The sequence below is a fragment of the Parasteatoda tepidariorum genome, chromosome 10 (assembly GCF_982258835.1).
Source record: "Parasteatoda tepidariorum strain Cologne lab strain chromosome 10, Ptep-v5.0, whole genome shotgun sequence".
In the NCBI taxonomy this organism is placed as follows: domain Eukaryota; kingdom Metazoa; phylum Arthropoda; class Arachnida; order Araneae; family Theridiidae; genus Parasteatoda; species Parasteatoda tepidariorum.
In genome coordinates, this window is record NC_141764.1 from 69,956,358 (window position 1) to 69,974,262 (window position 17,905).

General features: G+C 22.7%; 1 protein-coding gene across 1 annotated transcript in view; it reads left to right on the forward strand.

Annotated features, from left to right (window-relative positions):
* Positions 1 to 979: 979 nt before the first annotated feature.
* Positions 980 to 17,905, forward strand: part of Nost (Nostrin) — a 115,678-nt gene continuing 98,752 nt past the window's right edge. Inside the window, exon 1 of the mRNA XM_087154284.1 lies at positions 980 to 1,370. Within this exon, the coding sequence (XP_087010410.1) occupies positions 1,347 to 1,370 (24 nt within the window). The 5' untranslated portion in view covers positions 980 to 1,346. The remainder of the gene's footprint in view (positions 1,371 to 17,905) is intronic.

Consider the following 17,905-nt stretch of genomic DNA (forward strand, 5'->3'; position numbering starts at 1 on the left):
GTTGAAATTTGCCATGCGGGAAGTGTTTTCATTTATGAACTTAAAGATTTCTTCTAAATTTCAATTTTTTCGAACGTTATTGCAGATTTAAATGTTTTTTCGTGAATATGTTTTAAATTTTTTTTTTTATGTTAGCATTAATTGTCCATTGTTTTTGAAAAATATAATTTCTCTTTCACAAGATTTACATTTTAAAGAGTCGTGCTTGACTTGATTGAATAAAATAAAAAAATTGAGGCAGAAAGCGGATGTTGTCACATATAAATCTGATTATTTAAAAAGAAATTTGAACTTTTGAATGATAATCTTAAACGAATTGTTTAGTATCTCTTAATTGGCTATGTGGACTGCTATTGTTATTACGCAGGTGTTAACTTTTGTAAAAAATACAGTATATTTTTAAAATGAAAAAATTTTTACAATAAAAATTATTATAAAGCTATTTCCTATTTTAACTGTCCTCAGTACATATACAGGCCAAAGAGTAAAATTATTTCTTATTTATTTATTTTTCATTTAATAAAATATGCTTAAATCCAAACTCGTTGCCTCGCCATTAAAAGTGAAACTATGAAAACGTTGCTGAGATGATTTATGAAAGATAAATGTAGCCTAGTTAATGCAATATAATTTTTGTGAACAAGAGCAAATTATTTGAAAATTTTGGCCATGTTGTATTAATGTGATATATCGAAGAAGAAGCGTATAAATAAGAGTTTTTTTTTTCTTTTAAAAATGAAAACTGAAAAAATCAAAGTAATAAAAAATGGGAGAGATTTATTTAATAATTTCTTTCTTGACTATCAACCTTTTTTTCATAAAAATTAAATTATGAAAAAACGAAGCTGGGGAAAATTATCGTTTTAAATAAACTATAGAGATGGCGCTGTATAAATGCAATCTTAAAAGTTCTTTGCAAGTTGTTTTCTTAAAATTACAATAGATGGCGCTATTTAAATGCAAAATCAAAACTTTTTCTGCTGTAATTTCATTTCCCCATCATCAACAATGACTACCATTCAAAGTAATGATTTCATTTAAAAGGAAGACACCAACGTATTCGAAAGACGGTGCGTCAGTGCTTTTGTATTATTTATGGGCAAGAAGTTGTAGATGTTGAACAACGGTTAAAATGTGAAAGAGTGTATATTGTTTTTGAAAATTAATAGTGTTCGTCACTCGTCGTGCAAAGATTCTCACTGGATATTTGTGTTTTTCTCTCTTTTTTTTTATTATAAACAATCATCCCCTGCTTGCATTCCCACCCGCATCCCACATGTTGTTGAAGATGTTTACATTTTGACATTATTAAAGGATTATTTTGAAAAATTCATGAAAACAACGAAATGTCTTTCCAGGAGTCATTTTGGGTGAGTGAAATAAAAATAAATAAAAGTTATATTTAAGTTTATGAATTCGAATGCGCTGTATAATAAAAATAAATGCCGGCGTAGTAGGTTTGTAATGAATTCGAATAATAATTATTTGATTTGCATAATCATTTGAAGTTAAATAATTATTATTTTAACATAAATAATAATTATTTACGCTTCCAGTTATTAAAACATTAATATCATCGCTTTAATACTTGCACATATTGTATAATTTTGTTCTATTTCATCTCACCACTTACTTCAACATGATTAAAAACTTTCGATGCATTAAAAATTAAATTTTTAATTCTATTTCATTTTATGTTAATTATTAATTTACTTTATGTCCTTTAAAATAGATATGGCTCAGAATAATATTTGTGAAATTGTCTTTGATTAAATTTTATTATTCACCTTTTTTATCTGCATTGAAAATAATTCACTTAATTTAGTTTTGTTTATTTTGCAATTAAATTTTAAATCTATTTAATCAAAAATTTTAGATCCAGTAAAAACGCAATTTTCAATTTTAAAAAAAAAAAGTAAATATGACATAAAATAATATTTGTGAAGTCGATGTAATTTGTCTTTAATTATGTTTCAATACTTTTATCTATATTGAAAATGGTTAAATTAATTTGGTTTTGTGTATATTTTCACAATACCCGGAATTAATACCTACACAATATTTATTTACAATCGATATTATATTTAAATACACATTATTCCAATAGTGAACGCAATGATACTTTAATTATAAAAAGTTATTAGTAATATATTACAGCACTGCTTATCATTTATAACTATGTATCAGGATGTTCTGCTATTAGCACTTTTCATTTTTTCTTTCTTTAGAATTCTTGTATAAAACAAATAAGAACCGTGTATAAATAGGGGGTTTAAAATTATAAATTAAAGCGAAAAAAAAAAGCTACCGATATCGGAAAAATAATAATTTAGGACCAAAACTCGTTTGATTGCCCTAGGAGACAAGGGTAGGGGGACTTAAAGGTGATTAGGCCTATTAGTAAAAACTCTTGAAAGCTTCTACCAGCAGCCAAACTGGTTTTGATGTTATTAAATTACGCCTTCCTCAATAATGATTAGATGGCGTGTCTGTTATATTTTTTTCATTTAAACTCTAATTTGTTTAAACTTTTATCTAATTTTAAGATTACATTCAAATAAAAGATGAAGAAACTTTCATGAAATAATATTCACGCTTCAATTTTATAAAATTTTTATGTGAATATTCTTCGTATTTTCCTCTGTGTTCGTAACTCAGAGCCTTCTGTGTTCTAAACTGTGTTCAAGCATCAAAAACTCCTTTAAATAATTTTTTTAGAACTTTGCCTTTACCTATATTTGAATTTTATTTCAAATTTGGAATTTTTCCGAATGTAATTTTATTACACTTAAAAAAAGATTTTGGAAAAAAAAATGGAAATTTAAATGTTTTACGTAAGTATTGCTTGTGAGCAAAAATTAACCAATCCCAAAACTCTTCCCCCCTTTAAGTGCTTACGTAATATTTGAATGTTCTCATAATGTGTTCATGATTGCTAAACCTATTTTTTTTCTGTTTATTTCAGTTGAAACAACAAATTATAAAAGTTTATATTAATAAAAACAACAGCGAAAGGGATTACGAAACCATAATCTCTCCCCTTAATATATAATTTTTTACTCCTTGTCAAAAATGAGGTTTGAAAATAATGCATTTTAGAAATCTCAAATTTATATTTGAGCTAGAAAAAACTATCGCAATCATACAAACAACAATCTAACAAAAATGCGCTATCGAAATCCAACAAATTACTTTTTTGGAAGACTGGATTAAAACACCAAAACCTGTTTGATTGCATTAGGCAAAACGGAGATTGAGGAACAGATTATTTAATAAAATTTCTATGTTACACCATTATAGGTTTAACTTTTAATGGAACGTAAATACCTAATTGTTACCTAGATATTTGGATTATAAATTCGAAAAAAAAATAGTTGAATAATGTTAAAAGAGTTGTAATAATTAATTGTTTGAAAAAAGATATATTTAAAAGTGTTTAACAATCATGTGAGACCCGAGCTTTAATTAATGGTATAAAAAGCTTAGTATATGTCACTTAGAATTGATAAATTCATAAATGCGATAAAAAAAATTTTTTTAAGAAAATTAAAATGCTTATACTAAAATAATTTTTTAGTTATTTTTAATTCTTATTTAAAAAATTATAAATTTTAGTTTTCAAAATTTTTTACATATTGTAGAATAGTTTTATAGCGTATTTTTCTTTCTTTCACATTTTGGTTAAAAAACACGATACACTAGTCTCAAAAATAATAACATATTTTTATTCGGGGTGTACCGAGTACCCGGCTAGCTTTTCCTTACCTTATTACTTGGACCTGTCTAATAAGATGTAGCACCGGGTATTTGATCCCGGTTATCAATTCTAATTACCCGACTCCGGGTATCAACCATCTTCTTCTGGAGTTGAGAATATCCCATTATGGGAACGAATTCTAACATAATTTTGTTCTTCCGGTTGCAATTTTAACAAAATAAATAGAGTAGAATTTATTTAAGTTCTATAATAATGAGGATATCAATAAAATCTTATTTACTTAGTGTTAAAAGTGTCAGGTATCATTTTGAAAATGCGAGAAATTTATGCTTTATAAATGCATTTTGTTACGGATGTGTAAAAATTTTATTTTTTCTACAAAATTAATGAATAAAATGGTTTTTAAAATGAAATTTTTTTACTAAATGTCTACAGCTGTTGCTATATTTTCTTAAATTGATGTTATTAAGTTCTCTAAAATGTCTTCCAAATGTATTTTGTATGTTCCATATGCAGTTCTCTAAATTTATTTCGAAATAAAAAATATATTCAAGACATAAATAAAAAATACATAAATAAATAAAATAAAAATATTAGCTATCCATGAAAACTAAAAGTGTGCCCAATTACCCAAAACAAAAATTTGTGTGTGAAAAACAAAAGTTTATGCAGTTAACAAAAGTGTGCAAAACTCAATGAAGATGCATTTTCTATCCTATAAAGGAAAAAAAAACTCTTCAAAAATTACTTTTTCTTTTATTACTTTTCAGTGAGACAAAGAGACTCTAAAATAAACTAATTATTAACTATATTTTTACTATATATTAGTAAACTAAAGTAATAGTAAACTAATTAACTATATTTTTACTATCCTTTTCAAAATAGAAATAAATAAAGTACACACATTATCAGGTACACTCAAAAGCAAAAAAGCCAGAACGCTCTACAATTATGTATGATTTAATGAATCCAGGAAACAAAAAATTATAAATCTAAAATAAACTAATTATTAACGATATTTTTACTATATATTAGTAAACTAAAGTAATAGTAAACTAATTAACTATATTTTTACTATCCTTGTCAAAAAAGAAATAAATAAAGTACACACATTATCAAGTACACTCAAAAGCAAAAAAGTCAGAACGCTCTACAATTATGTATGATATAATGAATCCAGGAAACAAAAAATTATAAATCTAAAATAAACTAATTATTAACGATATTTTTACTATATATTAGTAAACTAAAGTAATAGTAAACTAATTAACTATATTTTTACTATCCTTGTCAAAAAAGAAATAAATAAAGTACACACATTATCAAGTACACTCAAAAGCAAAAAAGTCAGAACGCTCTACAATTATGTATGATATAATGAATCCAGGAAACAAAAAATTATAAATCTAAAATAAACTAATTATTAACGATATTTTTACTATATATTAGTAAACTAAAGTAATAGTAAACTAATTAACTATATTTTTACTATCCTTGTCAAAAAAGAAATAAATAAAGTACACACATTATCAAGTACACTCAAAAGCAAAAAAGTCAGAACGCTCTACAATTATGTATGATATAATGAATCCAGGAAACAAAAAATTATAAATCTAAAATAAACTAATTATTAACGATATTTTTACTATATATTAGTAAACTAAAGTAATAGTAAACTAATTAACTATATTTTTACTATCCTTGTCAAAAAAGAAATAAATAAAGTACACACATTATCAAGTACACTCAAAAGCAAAAAAGTCAGAACGCTCTACAATTATGTATGATATAATGAATCCAGGAAACAAAAAATTATAAATCTAAAATAAACTAATTATTAACGATATTTTTACTATATATTAGTAAACTAAAGTAATAGTAAACTAATTAACTATATTTTTACTATCCTTGTCAAAAAAGAAATAAATAAAGTACACACATTATCAAGTACACTCAAAAGCAAAAAAGTCAGAACTCTCTACAATTATGTATGATTTAATGAATCCAGGAAACAAAAAATTATAAATCTAAAATAAACTAATTATTAACGATATTTTTACTATATATTAGTAAACTAAAGTAATAGTAAACTAATTAACTATATTTTTACTATCCTTGTCAAAAAAGAAATAAATAAAGTACACACATTATCAAGTACACTCAAAAGCAAAAAAGTCAGAACTCTCTACAATTATGTATGATTTAATGAATCCAGGAAACAAAAAATTATAAATCTAAAATAAACTAATTATTAACGATATTTTTACTATATATTAGTAAACTAAAGTAATAGTAAACTAATTAACTATATTTTTACTATCCTTGTCAAAAAAGAAATAAATAAAGTACACACATTATCAAGTACACTCAAAAGCAAAAAAGTCAGAACGCTCTACAATTATGTATGATATAATGAATCCAGGAAACAAAAAATTATAAATCTAAAATAAACTAATTATTAACGATATTTTTACTATATATTAGTAAACTAAAGTAATAGTAAACTAATTAACTATATTTTTACTATCCTTGTCAAAAAAGAAATAAATAAAGTACACACATTATCAAGTACACTCAAAAGCAAAAAAGTCAGAACGCTCTACAACTATGTATGATACAATGAATCCAGGAAACAAAAAATTATAAATCTAAAATAAACTAATTATTAACGATATTTTTACTATATATTAGTAAACTAAAGTAATAGTAAACTAATTAACTATATTTTTACTATCCTTGTCAAAAAAGAAATAAATAAAGTACACACATTATCAAGTACACTCAAAAGCAAAAAAGTCAGAACGCTCTACAATTATGTATGATATAATGAATCCAGGAAACAAAAAATTATAAATCTAAAATAAACTAATTATTAACGATATTTTTACTATATATTAGTAAACTAAAGTAATAGTAAACTAATTAACTATATTTTTACTATCCTTGTCAAAAAAGAAATAAATAAAGTACACACATTATCAAGTACACTCAAAAGCAAAAAAGTCAGAACGCTCTACAATTATGTATGATATAATGAATCCAGGAAACAAAAAATTATAAATCTAAAATAAACTAATTATTAACGATATTTTTACTATATATTAGTAAACTAAAGTAATAGTAAACTAATTAACTATATTTTTACTATCCTTGTCAAAAAAGAAATAAATAAAGTACACACATTATCAAGTACACTCAAAAGCAAAAAAGTCAGAACTCTCTACAATTATGTATGATTTAATGAATCCAGGAAACAAAAAATTATAAATCTAAAATAAACTAATTATTAACGATATTTTTACTATATATTAGTAAACTAAAGTAATAGTAAACTAATTAACTATATTTTTACTATCCTTGTCAAAAAAGAAATAAATAAAGTACACACATTATCAAGTACACTCAAAAGCAAAAAAGTCAGAACGCTCTACAATTATGTATGATATAATGAATCCAGGAAACAAAAAATTATAAATCTAAAATAAACTAATTATTAACGATATTTTTACTATATATTAGTAAACTAAAGTAATAGTAAACTAATTAACTATATTTTTACTATCCTTGTCAAAAAAGAAATAAATAAAGTACACACATTATCAAGTACACTCAAAAGCAAAAAAGTCAGAACGCTCTACAATTATGTATGATATAATGAATCCAGGAAACAAAAAATTATAAATCTAAAATAAACTAATTATTAACGATATTTTTACTATATATTAGTAAACTAAAGTAATAGTAAACTAATTAACTATATTTTTACTATCCTTGTCAAAAAAGAAATAAATAAAGTACACACATTATCAAGTACACTCAAAAGCAAAAAAGTCAGAACGCTCTACAATTATGTATGATATAATGAATCCAGGAAACAAAAAATTATAAATCTAAAATAAACTAATTATTAACGATATTTTTACTATATATTAGTAAACTAAAGTAATAGTAAACTAATTAACTATATTTTTACTATCCTTGTCAAAAAAGAAATAAATAAAGTACACACATTATCAAGTACACTCAAAAGCAAAAAAGTCAGAACGCTCTACAATTATGTATGATATAATGAATCCAGGAAACAAAAAATTATAAATCTAAAATAAACTAATTATTAACGATATTTTTACTATATATTAGTAAACTAAAGTAATAGTAAACTAATTAACTATATTTTTACTATCCTTGTCAAAAAAGAAATAAATAAAGTACACACATTATCAAGTACACTCAAAAGCAAAAAAGTCAGAACGCTCTACAATTATGTATGATATAATGAATCCAGGAAACAAAAAATTATAAATCTAAAATAAACTAATTATTAACGATATTTTTACTATATATTAGTAAACTAAAGTAATAGTAAACTAATTAACTATATTTTTACTATCCTTGTCAAAAAAGAAATAAATAAAGTACACACATTATCAAGTACACTCAAAAGCAAAAAAGTCAGAACTCTCTACAATTATGTATGATTTAATGAATCCAGGAAACAAAAAATTATAAATCTAAAATAAACTAATTATTAACGATATTTTTACTATATATTAGTAAACTAAAGTAATAGTAAACTAATTAACTATATTTTTACTATCCTTGTCAAAAAAGAAATAAATAAAGTACACACATTATCAAGTACACTCAAAAGCAAAAAAGTCAGAACGCTCTACAATTATGTATGATATAATGAATCCAGGAAACAAAAAATTATAAATCTAAAATAAGCTAATTATTAACGATATTTTTACTATATATTAGTAAACTAAAGTAATAGTAAACTAATTAACTATATTTTTACTATCCTTGTCAAAAAAGAAATAAATAAAGTACACACATTATCAAGTACACTCAAAAGCAAAAAAGTCAGAACGCTCTACAATTATGTATGATATAATGAATCCAGGAAACAAAAAATTATAAATCTAAAATAAACTAATTATTAACGATATTTTTACTATATATTAGTAAACTAAAGTAATAGTAAACTAATTAACTATATTTTTACTATCCTTGTCAAAAAAGAAATAAATAAAGTACACACATTATCAAGTACACTCAAAAGCAAAAAAGTCAGAACGCTCTACAATTATGTATGATATAATGAATCCAGGAAACAAAAAATTATAAATCTAAAATAAACTAATTATTAACGATATTTTTACTATATATTAGTAAACTAAAGTAATAGTAAACTAATTAACTATATTTTTACTATCCTTGTCAAAAAAGAAATAAATAAAGTACACACATTATCAAGTACACTCAAAAGCAAAAAAGTCAGAACGCTCTACAATTATGTATGATATAATGAATCCAGGAAACAAAAAATTATAAATCTAAAATAAACTAATTATTAACGATATTTTTACTATATATTAGTAAACTAAAGTAATAGTAAACTAATTAACTATATTTTTACTATCCTTGTCAAAAAAGAAATAAATAAAGTACACACATTATCAAGTACACTCAAAAGCAAAAAAGTCAGAACGCTCTACAATTATGTATGATATAATGAATCCAGGAAACAAAAAATTATAAATCTAAAATAAACTAATTATTAACGATATTTTTACTATATATTAGTAAACTAAAGTAATAGTAAACTAATTAACTATATTTTTACTATCCTTGTCAAAAAAGAAATAAATAAAGTACACACATTATCAAGTACACTCAAAAGCAAAAAAGTCAGAACGCTCTACAATTATGTATGATATAATGAATCCAGGAAACAAAAAATTATAAATCTAAAATAAACTAATTATTAACGATATTTTTACTATATATTAGTAAACTAAAGTAATAGTAAACTAATTAACTATATTTTTACTATCCTTGTCAAAAAAGAAATAAATAAAGTACACACATTATCAAGTACACTCAAAAGCAAAAAAGTCAGAACTCTCTACAATTATGTATGATTTAATGAATCCAGGAAACAAAAAATTATAAATCTAAAATAAACTAATTATTAACGATATTTTTACTATATATTAGTAAACTAAAGTAATAGTAAACTAATTAACTATATTTTTACTATCCTTGTCAAAAAAGAAATAAATAAAGTACACACATTATCAAGTACACTCAAAAGCAAAAAAGTCAGAACGCTCTACAATTATGTATGATATAATGAATCCAGGAAACAAAAAATTATAAATCTAAAATAAACTAATTATTAACGATATTTTTACTATATATTAGTAAACTAAAGTAATAGTAAACTAATTAACTATATTTTTACTATCCTTGTCAAAAAAGAAATAAATAAAGTACACACATTATCAAGTACACTCAAAAGCAAAAAAGTCAGAACGCTCTACAATTATGTATGATATAATGAATCCAGGAAACAAAAAATTATAAATCTAAAATAAACTAATTATTAACGATATTTTTACTATATATTAGTAAACTAAAGTAATAGTAAACTAATTAACTATATTTTTACTATCCTTGTCAAAAAAGAAATAAATAAAGTACACACATTATCAAGTACACTCAAAAGCAAAAAAGTCAGAACGCTCTACAATTATGTATGATATAATGAATCCAGGAAACAAAAAATTATAAATCTAAAATAAACTAATTATTAACGATATTTTTACTATATATTAGTAAACTAAAGTAATAGTAAACTAATTAACTATATTTTTACTATCCTTGTCAAAAAAGAAATAAATAAAGTACACACATTATCAAGTACACTCAAAAGCAAAAAAGTCAGAACGCTCTACAATTATGTATGATATAATGAATCCAGGAAACAAAAAATTATAAATCTAAAATAAACTAATTATTAACGATATTTTTACTATATATTAGTAAACTAAAGTAATAGTAAACTAATTAACTATATTTTTACTATCCTTGTCAAAAAAGAAATAAATAAAGTACACACATTATCAAGTACACTCAAAAGCAAAAAAGTCAGAACTCTCTACAATTATGTATGATTTAATGAATCCAGGAAACAAAAAATTATAAATCTAAAATAAACTAATTATTAACGATATTTTTACTATATATTAGTAAACTAAAGTAATAGTAAACTAATTAACTATATTTTTACTATCCTTGTCAAAAAAGAAATAAATAAAGTACACACATTATCAAGTACACTCAAAAGCAAAAAAGTCAGAACTCTCTACAATTATGTATGATTTAATGAATCCAGGAAACAAAAAATTATAAATCTAAAATAAACTAATTATTAACGATATTTTTACTATATATTAGTAAACTAAAGTAATAGTAAACTAATTAACTATATTTTTACTATCCTTGTCAAAAAAGAAATAAATAAAGTACACACATTATCAAGTACACTCAAAAGCAAAAAAGTCAGAACGCTCTACAATTATGTATGATATAATGAATCCAGGAAACAAAAAATTATAAATCTAAAATAAACTAATTATTAACGATATTTTTACTATATATTAGTAAACTAAAGTAATAGTAAACTAATTAACTATATTTTTACTATCCTTGTCAAAAAAGAAATAAATAAAGTACACACATTATCAAGTACACTCAAAAGCAAAAAAGTCAGAACGCTCTACAATTATGTATGATATAATGAATCCAGGAAACAAAAAATTATAAATCTAAAATAAACTAATTATTAACGATATTTTTACTATATATTAGTAAACTAAAGTAATAGTAAACTAATTAACTATATTTTTACTATCCTTGTCAAAAAAGAAATAAATAAAGTACACACATTATCAAGTACACTCAAAAGCAAAAAAGTCAGAACGCTCTACAATTATGTATGATATAATGAATCCAGGAAACAAAAAATTATAAATCTAAAATAAACTAATTATTAACGGTATTTTTACTATATATTAGTAAACTAAAGTAATAGTAAACTAATTAACTATATTTTTACTATCCTTGTCAAAAAAGAAATAAATAAAGTACACACATTATCAAGTACACTCAAAAGCAAAAAAGTCAGAACGCTCTACAATTATGTATGATATAATGAATCCAGGAAACAAAAAATTATAAATCTAAAATAAACTAATTATTAACGATATTTTTACTATATATTAGTAAACTAAAGTAATAGTAAACTAATTAACTATATTTTTACTATCCTTGTCAAAAAAGAAATAAATAAAGTACACACATTATCAAGTACACTCAAAAGCAAAAAAGTCAGAACTCTCTACAATTATGTATGATTTAATGAATCCAGGAAACAAAAAATTATAAATCTAAAATAAACTAATTATTAACGATATTTTTACTATATATTAGTAAACTAAAGTAATAGTAAACTAATTAACTATATTTTTACTATCCTTGTCAAAAAAGAAATAAATAAAGTACACACATTATCAAGTACACTCAAAAGCAAAAAAGTCAGAACGCTCTACAATTATGTATGATATAATGAATCCAGGAAACAAAAAATTATAAATCTAAAATAAACTAATTATTAACGATATTTTTACTATATATTAGTAAACTAAAGTAATAGTAAACTAATTAACTATATTTTTACTATCCTTGTCAAAAAAGAAATAAATAAAGTACACACATTATCAAGTACACTCAAAAGCAAAAAAGTCAGAACGCTCTACAATTATGTATGATATAATGAATCCAGGAAACAAAAAATTATAAATCTAAAATAAACTAATTATTAACGATATTTTTACTATATATTAGTAAACTAAAGTAATAGTAAACTAATTAACTATATTTTTACTATCCTTGTCAAAAAAGAAATAAATAAAGTACACACATTATCAAGTACACTCAAAAGCAAAAAAGTCAGAACTCTCTACAATTATGTATGATTTAATGAATCCAGGAAACAAAAAATTATAAATCTAAAATAAACTAATTATTAACGATATTTTTACTATATATTAGTAAACTAAAGTAATAGTAAACTAATTAACTATATTTTTACTATCCTTGTCAAAAAAGAAATAAATAAAGTACACACATTATCAAGTACACTCAAAAGCAAAAAAGTCAGAACGCTCTACAATTATGTATGATATAATGAATCCAGGAAACAAAAAATTATAAATCTAAAATAAACTAATTATTAACGATATTTTTACTATATATTAGTAAACTAAAGTAATAGTAAACTAATTAACTATATTTTTACTATCCTTGTCAAAAAAGAAATAAATAAAGTACACACATTATCAAGTACACTCAAAAGCAAAAAAGTCAGAACGCTCTACAATTATGTATGATATAATGAATCCAGGAAACAAAAAATTATAAATCTAAAATAAACTAATTATTAACGATATTTTTACTATATATTAGTAAACTAAAGTAATAGTAAACTAATTAACTATATTTTTACTATCCTTGTCAAAAAAGAAATAAATAAAGTACACACATTATCAAGTACACTCAAAAGCAAAAAAGTCAGAACTCTCTACAATTATGTATGATTTAATGAATCCAGGAAACAAAAAATTATAAATCTAAAATAAACTAATTATTAACGATATTTTTACTATATATTAGTAAACTAAAGTAATAGTAAACTAATTAACTATATTTTTACTATCCTTGTCAAAAAAGAAATAAATAAAGTACACACATTATCAAGTACACTCAAAAGCAAAAAAGTCAGAACTCTCTACAATTATGTATGATTTAATGAATCCAGGAAACAAAAAATTATAAATCTAAAATAAACTAATTATTAACGATATTTTTACTATATATTAGTAAACTAAAGTAATAGTAAACTAATTAACTATATTTTTACTATCCTTGTCAAAAAAGAAATAAATAAAGTACACACATTATCAAGTACACTCAAAAGCAAAAAAGTCAGAACGCTCTACAATTATGTATGATATAATGAATCCAGGAAACAAAAAATTATAAATCTAAAATAAACTAATTATTAACGATATTTTTACTATATATTAGTAAACTAAAGTAATAGTAAACTAATTAACTATATTTTTACTATCCTTGTCAAAAAAGAAATAAATAAAGTACACACATTATCAAGTACACTCAAAAGCAAAAAAGTCAGAACGCTCTACAATTATGTATGATATAATGAATCCAGGAAACAAAAAATTATAAATCTAAAATAAACTAATTATTAACGATATTTTTACTATATATTAGTAAACTAAAGTAATAGTAAACTAATTAACTATATTTTTACTATCCTTGTCAAAAAAGAAATAAATAAAGTACACACATTATCAAGTACACTCAAAAGCAAAAAAGTCAGAACGCTCTACAATTATGTATGATATAATGAATCCAGGAAACAAAAAATTATAAATCTAAAATAAACTAATTATTAACGGTATTTTTACTATATATTAGTAAACTAAAGTAATAGTAAACTAATTAACTATATTTTTACTATCCTTGTCAAAAAAGAAATAAATAAAGTACACACATTATCAAGTACACTCAAAAGCAAAAAAGTCAGAACGCTCTACAATTATGTATGATATAATGAATCCAGGAAACAAAAAATTATAAATCTAAAATAAACTAATTATTAACGATATTTTTACTATATATTAGTAAACTAAAGTAATAGTAAACTAATTAACTATATTTTTACTATCCTTGTCAAAAAAGAAATAAATAAAGTACACACATTATCAAGTACACTCAAAAGCAAAAAAGTCAGAACTCTCTACAATTATGTATGATTTAATGAATCCAGGAAACAAAAAATTATAAATCTAAAATAAACTAATTATTAACGATATTTTTACTATATATTAGTAAACTAAAGTAATAGTAAACTAATTAACTATATTTTTACTATCCTTGTCAAAAAAGAAATAAATAAAGTACACACATTATCAAGTACACTCAAAAGCAAAAAAGTCAGAACGCTCTACAATTATGTATGATATAATGAATCCAGGAAACAAAAAATTATAAATCTAAAATAAACTAATTATTAACGATATTTTTACTATATATTAGTAAACTAAAGTAATAGTAAACTAATTAACTATATTTTTACTATCCTTGTCAAAAAAGAAATAAATAAAGTACACACATTATCAAGTACACTCAAAAGCAAAAAAGTCAGAACGCTCTACAATTATGTATGATATAATGAATCCAGGAAACAAAAAATTATAAATCTAAAATAAACTAATTATTAACGATATTTTTACTATATATTAGTAAACTAAAGTAATAGTAAACTAATTAACTATATTTTTACTATCCTTGTCAAAAAAGAAATAAATAAAGTACACACATTATCAAGTACACTCAAAAGCAAAAAAGTCAGAACTCTCTACAATTATGTATGATTTAATGAATCCAGGAAACAAAAAATTATAAATCTAAAATAAACTAATTATTAACGATATTTTTACTATATATTAGTAAACTAAAGTAATAGTAAACTAATTAACTATATTTTTACTATCCTTGTCAAAAAAGAAATAAATAAAGTACACACATTATCAAGTACACTCAAAAGCAAAAAAGTCAGAACGCTCTACAATTATGTATGATATAATGAATCCAGGAAACAAAAAATTATAAATCTAAAATAAACTAATTATTAACTATATTTTTACTATATATTAGTAAACTAAAGTAATAGTAAACTAATTAACTATATTTTTACTATCCTTGTCAAAAAAGAAATAAATAAAGTACACACATTATCAAGTACACTCAAAAGCAAAAAAGTCAGAACGCTCTACAATTATGTATGATATAATGAATCCAGGAAACAAAAAATTATAAATCTAAAATAAACTAATTATTAACGATATTTTTACTATATATTAGTAAACTAAAGTAATAGTAAACTAATTAACTATATTTTTACTATCCTTGTCAAAAAAGAAATAAATAAAGTACACACATTATCAAGTACACTCAAAAGCAAAAAAGTCAGAACGCTCTACAATTATGTATGATATAATGAATCCAGGAAACAAAAAATTATAAATCTAAAATAAACTAATTATTAACTATATTTTTACTATATATTAGTAAACTAAAGTAATAGTAAACTAATTAACTATATTTTTACTATCCTTGTCAAAAAAGAAATAAATAAAGTACACACATTATCAAGTACACTCAAAAGCAAAAAAGTCAGAACGCTCTACAATTATGTATGATATAATGAATCCAGGAAACAAAAAATTATAAATCTAAAATAAACTAATTATTAACTATATTTTTACTATATATTAGTAAACTAAAGTAATAGTAAACTAATTAACTATATTTTTACTATCCTTGTCAAAAAAGAAATAAATAAAGTACACACGTTATCAAGTACACTCAAAAGCAAAAAAGTCAGAACGCTCTACAATTATGTATGATATAATGAATCCAGGAAACAAAAAATTATAAATCTAAAATAAACTAATTATTAACTATATTTTTACTATATATTAGTAAACTAAAGTAATAGTAAACTAATTAACTATATTTTTACTATCCTTGTCAAAAAAGAAATAAATAAAGTACACACATTATCAAGTACACTCAAAAGCAAAAAAGTCAGAACGCTCTACAATTATGTATGATATAATGAATCCAGGAAACAAAAAATTATAAATCTAAAATAAACTAATTATTAACGATATTTTTACTATATATTAGTAAACTAAAGTAATAGTAAACTAATTAACTATATTTTTACTATCCTTGTCAAAAAAGAAATAAATAAAGTACACACATTATCAAGTACACTCAAAAGCAAAAAAGTCAGAACTCTCTACAATTATGTATGATTTAATGAATCCAGGAAACAAAAAATTATAAATTGAATTTTAATTCATTAAATTTAAATTTAATTGTGGTTTTAGTTATAGGAGAGAGCTGTCGTTTCAGTTATTCGTTTTATCAGTTTTATTATTAGTTTTTTTACCATTGAAATACAGATGCTACGAAATTAAGTATACCAAACCTATAATGGAATTTACTCATTTCCATGACAAAAGCATCCTTCAATAATTAATTCTTGATGAGTACTCTGATATTTAAAATCAAGATTTCATAAAAGATTAATTAAATTTCAGTTTTATCGGATTTTGCAATTAGATGACTCAGAAACTAGACCTTTATAGCTTTTATTTATTGTGAAATAACTAATGGAGATTAATAGTCCGTTATTTACATTTTCTGTGGTAATTAACTTGAATTAATGATTTCATAAGGTTGTCTCGTATCCTTCACTCAACCTGGAGAGGTTATCACGATTAATGTTAAATTGTCATTGATTTAATTCAATTTATCGCTATTAAAGAGATCAATGAAAAGACATAAACAGTTTTAATGATAGTCCTTATTTGACACGGTTAAAGTTATTTGAGTGATGACGAATGAAATAAGATGCCAGACATTTTACACTTTTATGAAAACGCACAGAAAATAGTGCGCCATTTATGAAATCTTGTTTATGCAGCGACATTTATGAAGTACAGTGACACCCAAAAAATAAATAAAATGGACCACCCTGAATAACTTTTGATCTAATGATCGGATCTTCACGTTCTAGGACTCACTCTTAACGGGTGACCTTAAATATTAAAAAGAGTCGTATATTTAAAAATTCGATTTCTCAGGCACTATTCAACCGATTTTGCTCAAATTTTGTATATTGCCATGTGAAATTACATACTTTAAAATTCTGTAAAAAATTGTATACCTTACAATTCATAATAATCACGATTCATATTTCGAAATTTATTCCTCCAAAAATTGTTTTAAGGAAAGATTACATGAAATTTTGTGACATCCTACGTTTTTGCTTTACTTTTACCTGATTTATCATAATTTTATTTATTTGCTAAAGAATAGTAAGTAAAAAATAGTAATAATCTAAGGAATAATAAGTTTATAATTGAGAATAAGTAAGTTTTTTTTTAAATATTTATTTTAAGAAACGTTGAAACTTCTCGAACTTAAAAGTTTCAAACCTGATTTTTTTTAAGCAAAATTTTTACTTAACATCATACTTTTTCATCATCAACATCATCATTTCATGCTTTTTCATTATTTTATTTTAATTTAGCCCAAAATAAGTTAAAAATATTATATTTAGCATTTTAATTATTGATGGTTATGAAATACAACATGAAGCACCAGTGTTTTTTTTTTTTTTTTTTTCGGCTTCAAGGAAAAATCTTCCAAACACTGCTCACTAACATAAAATTTTAA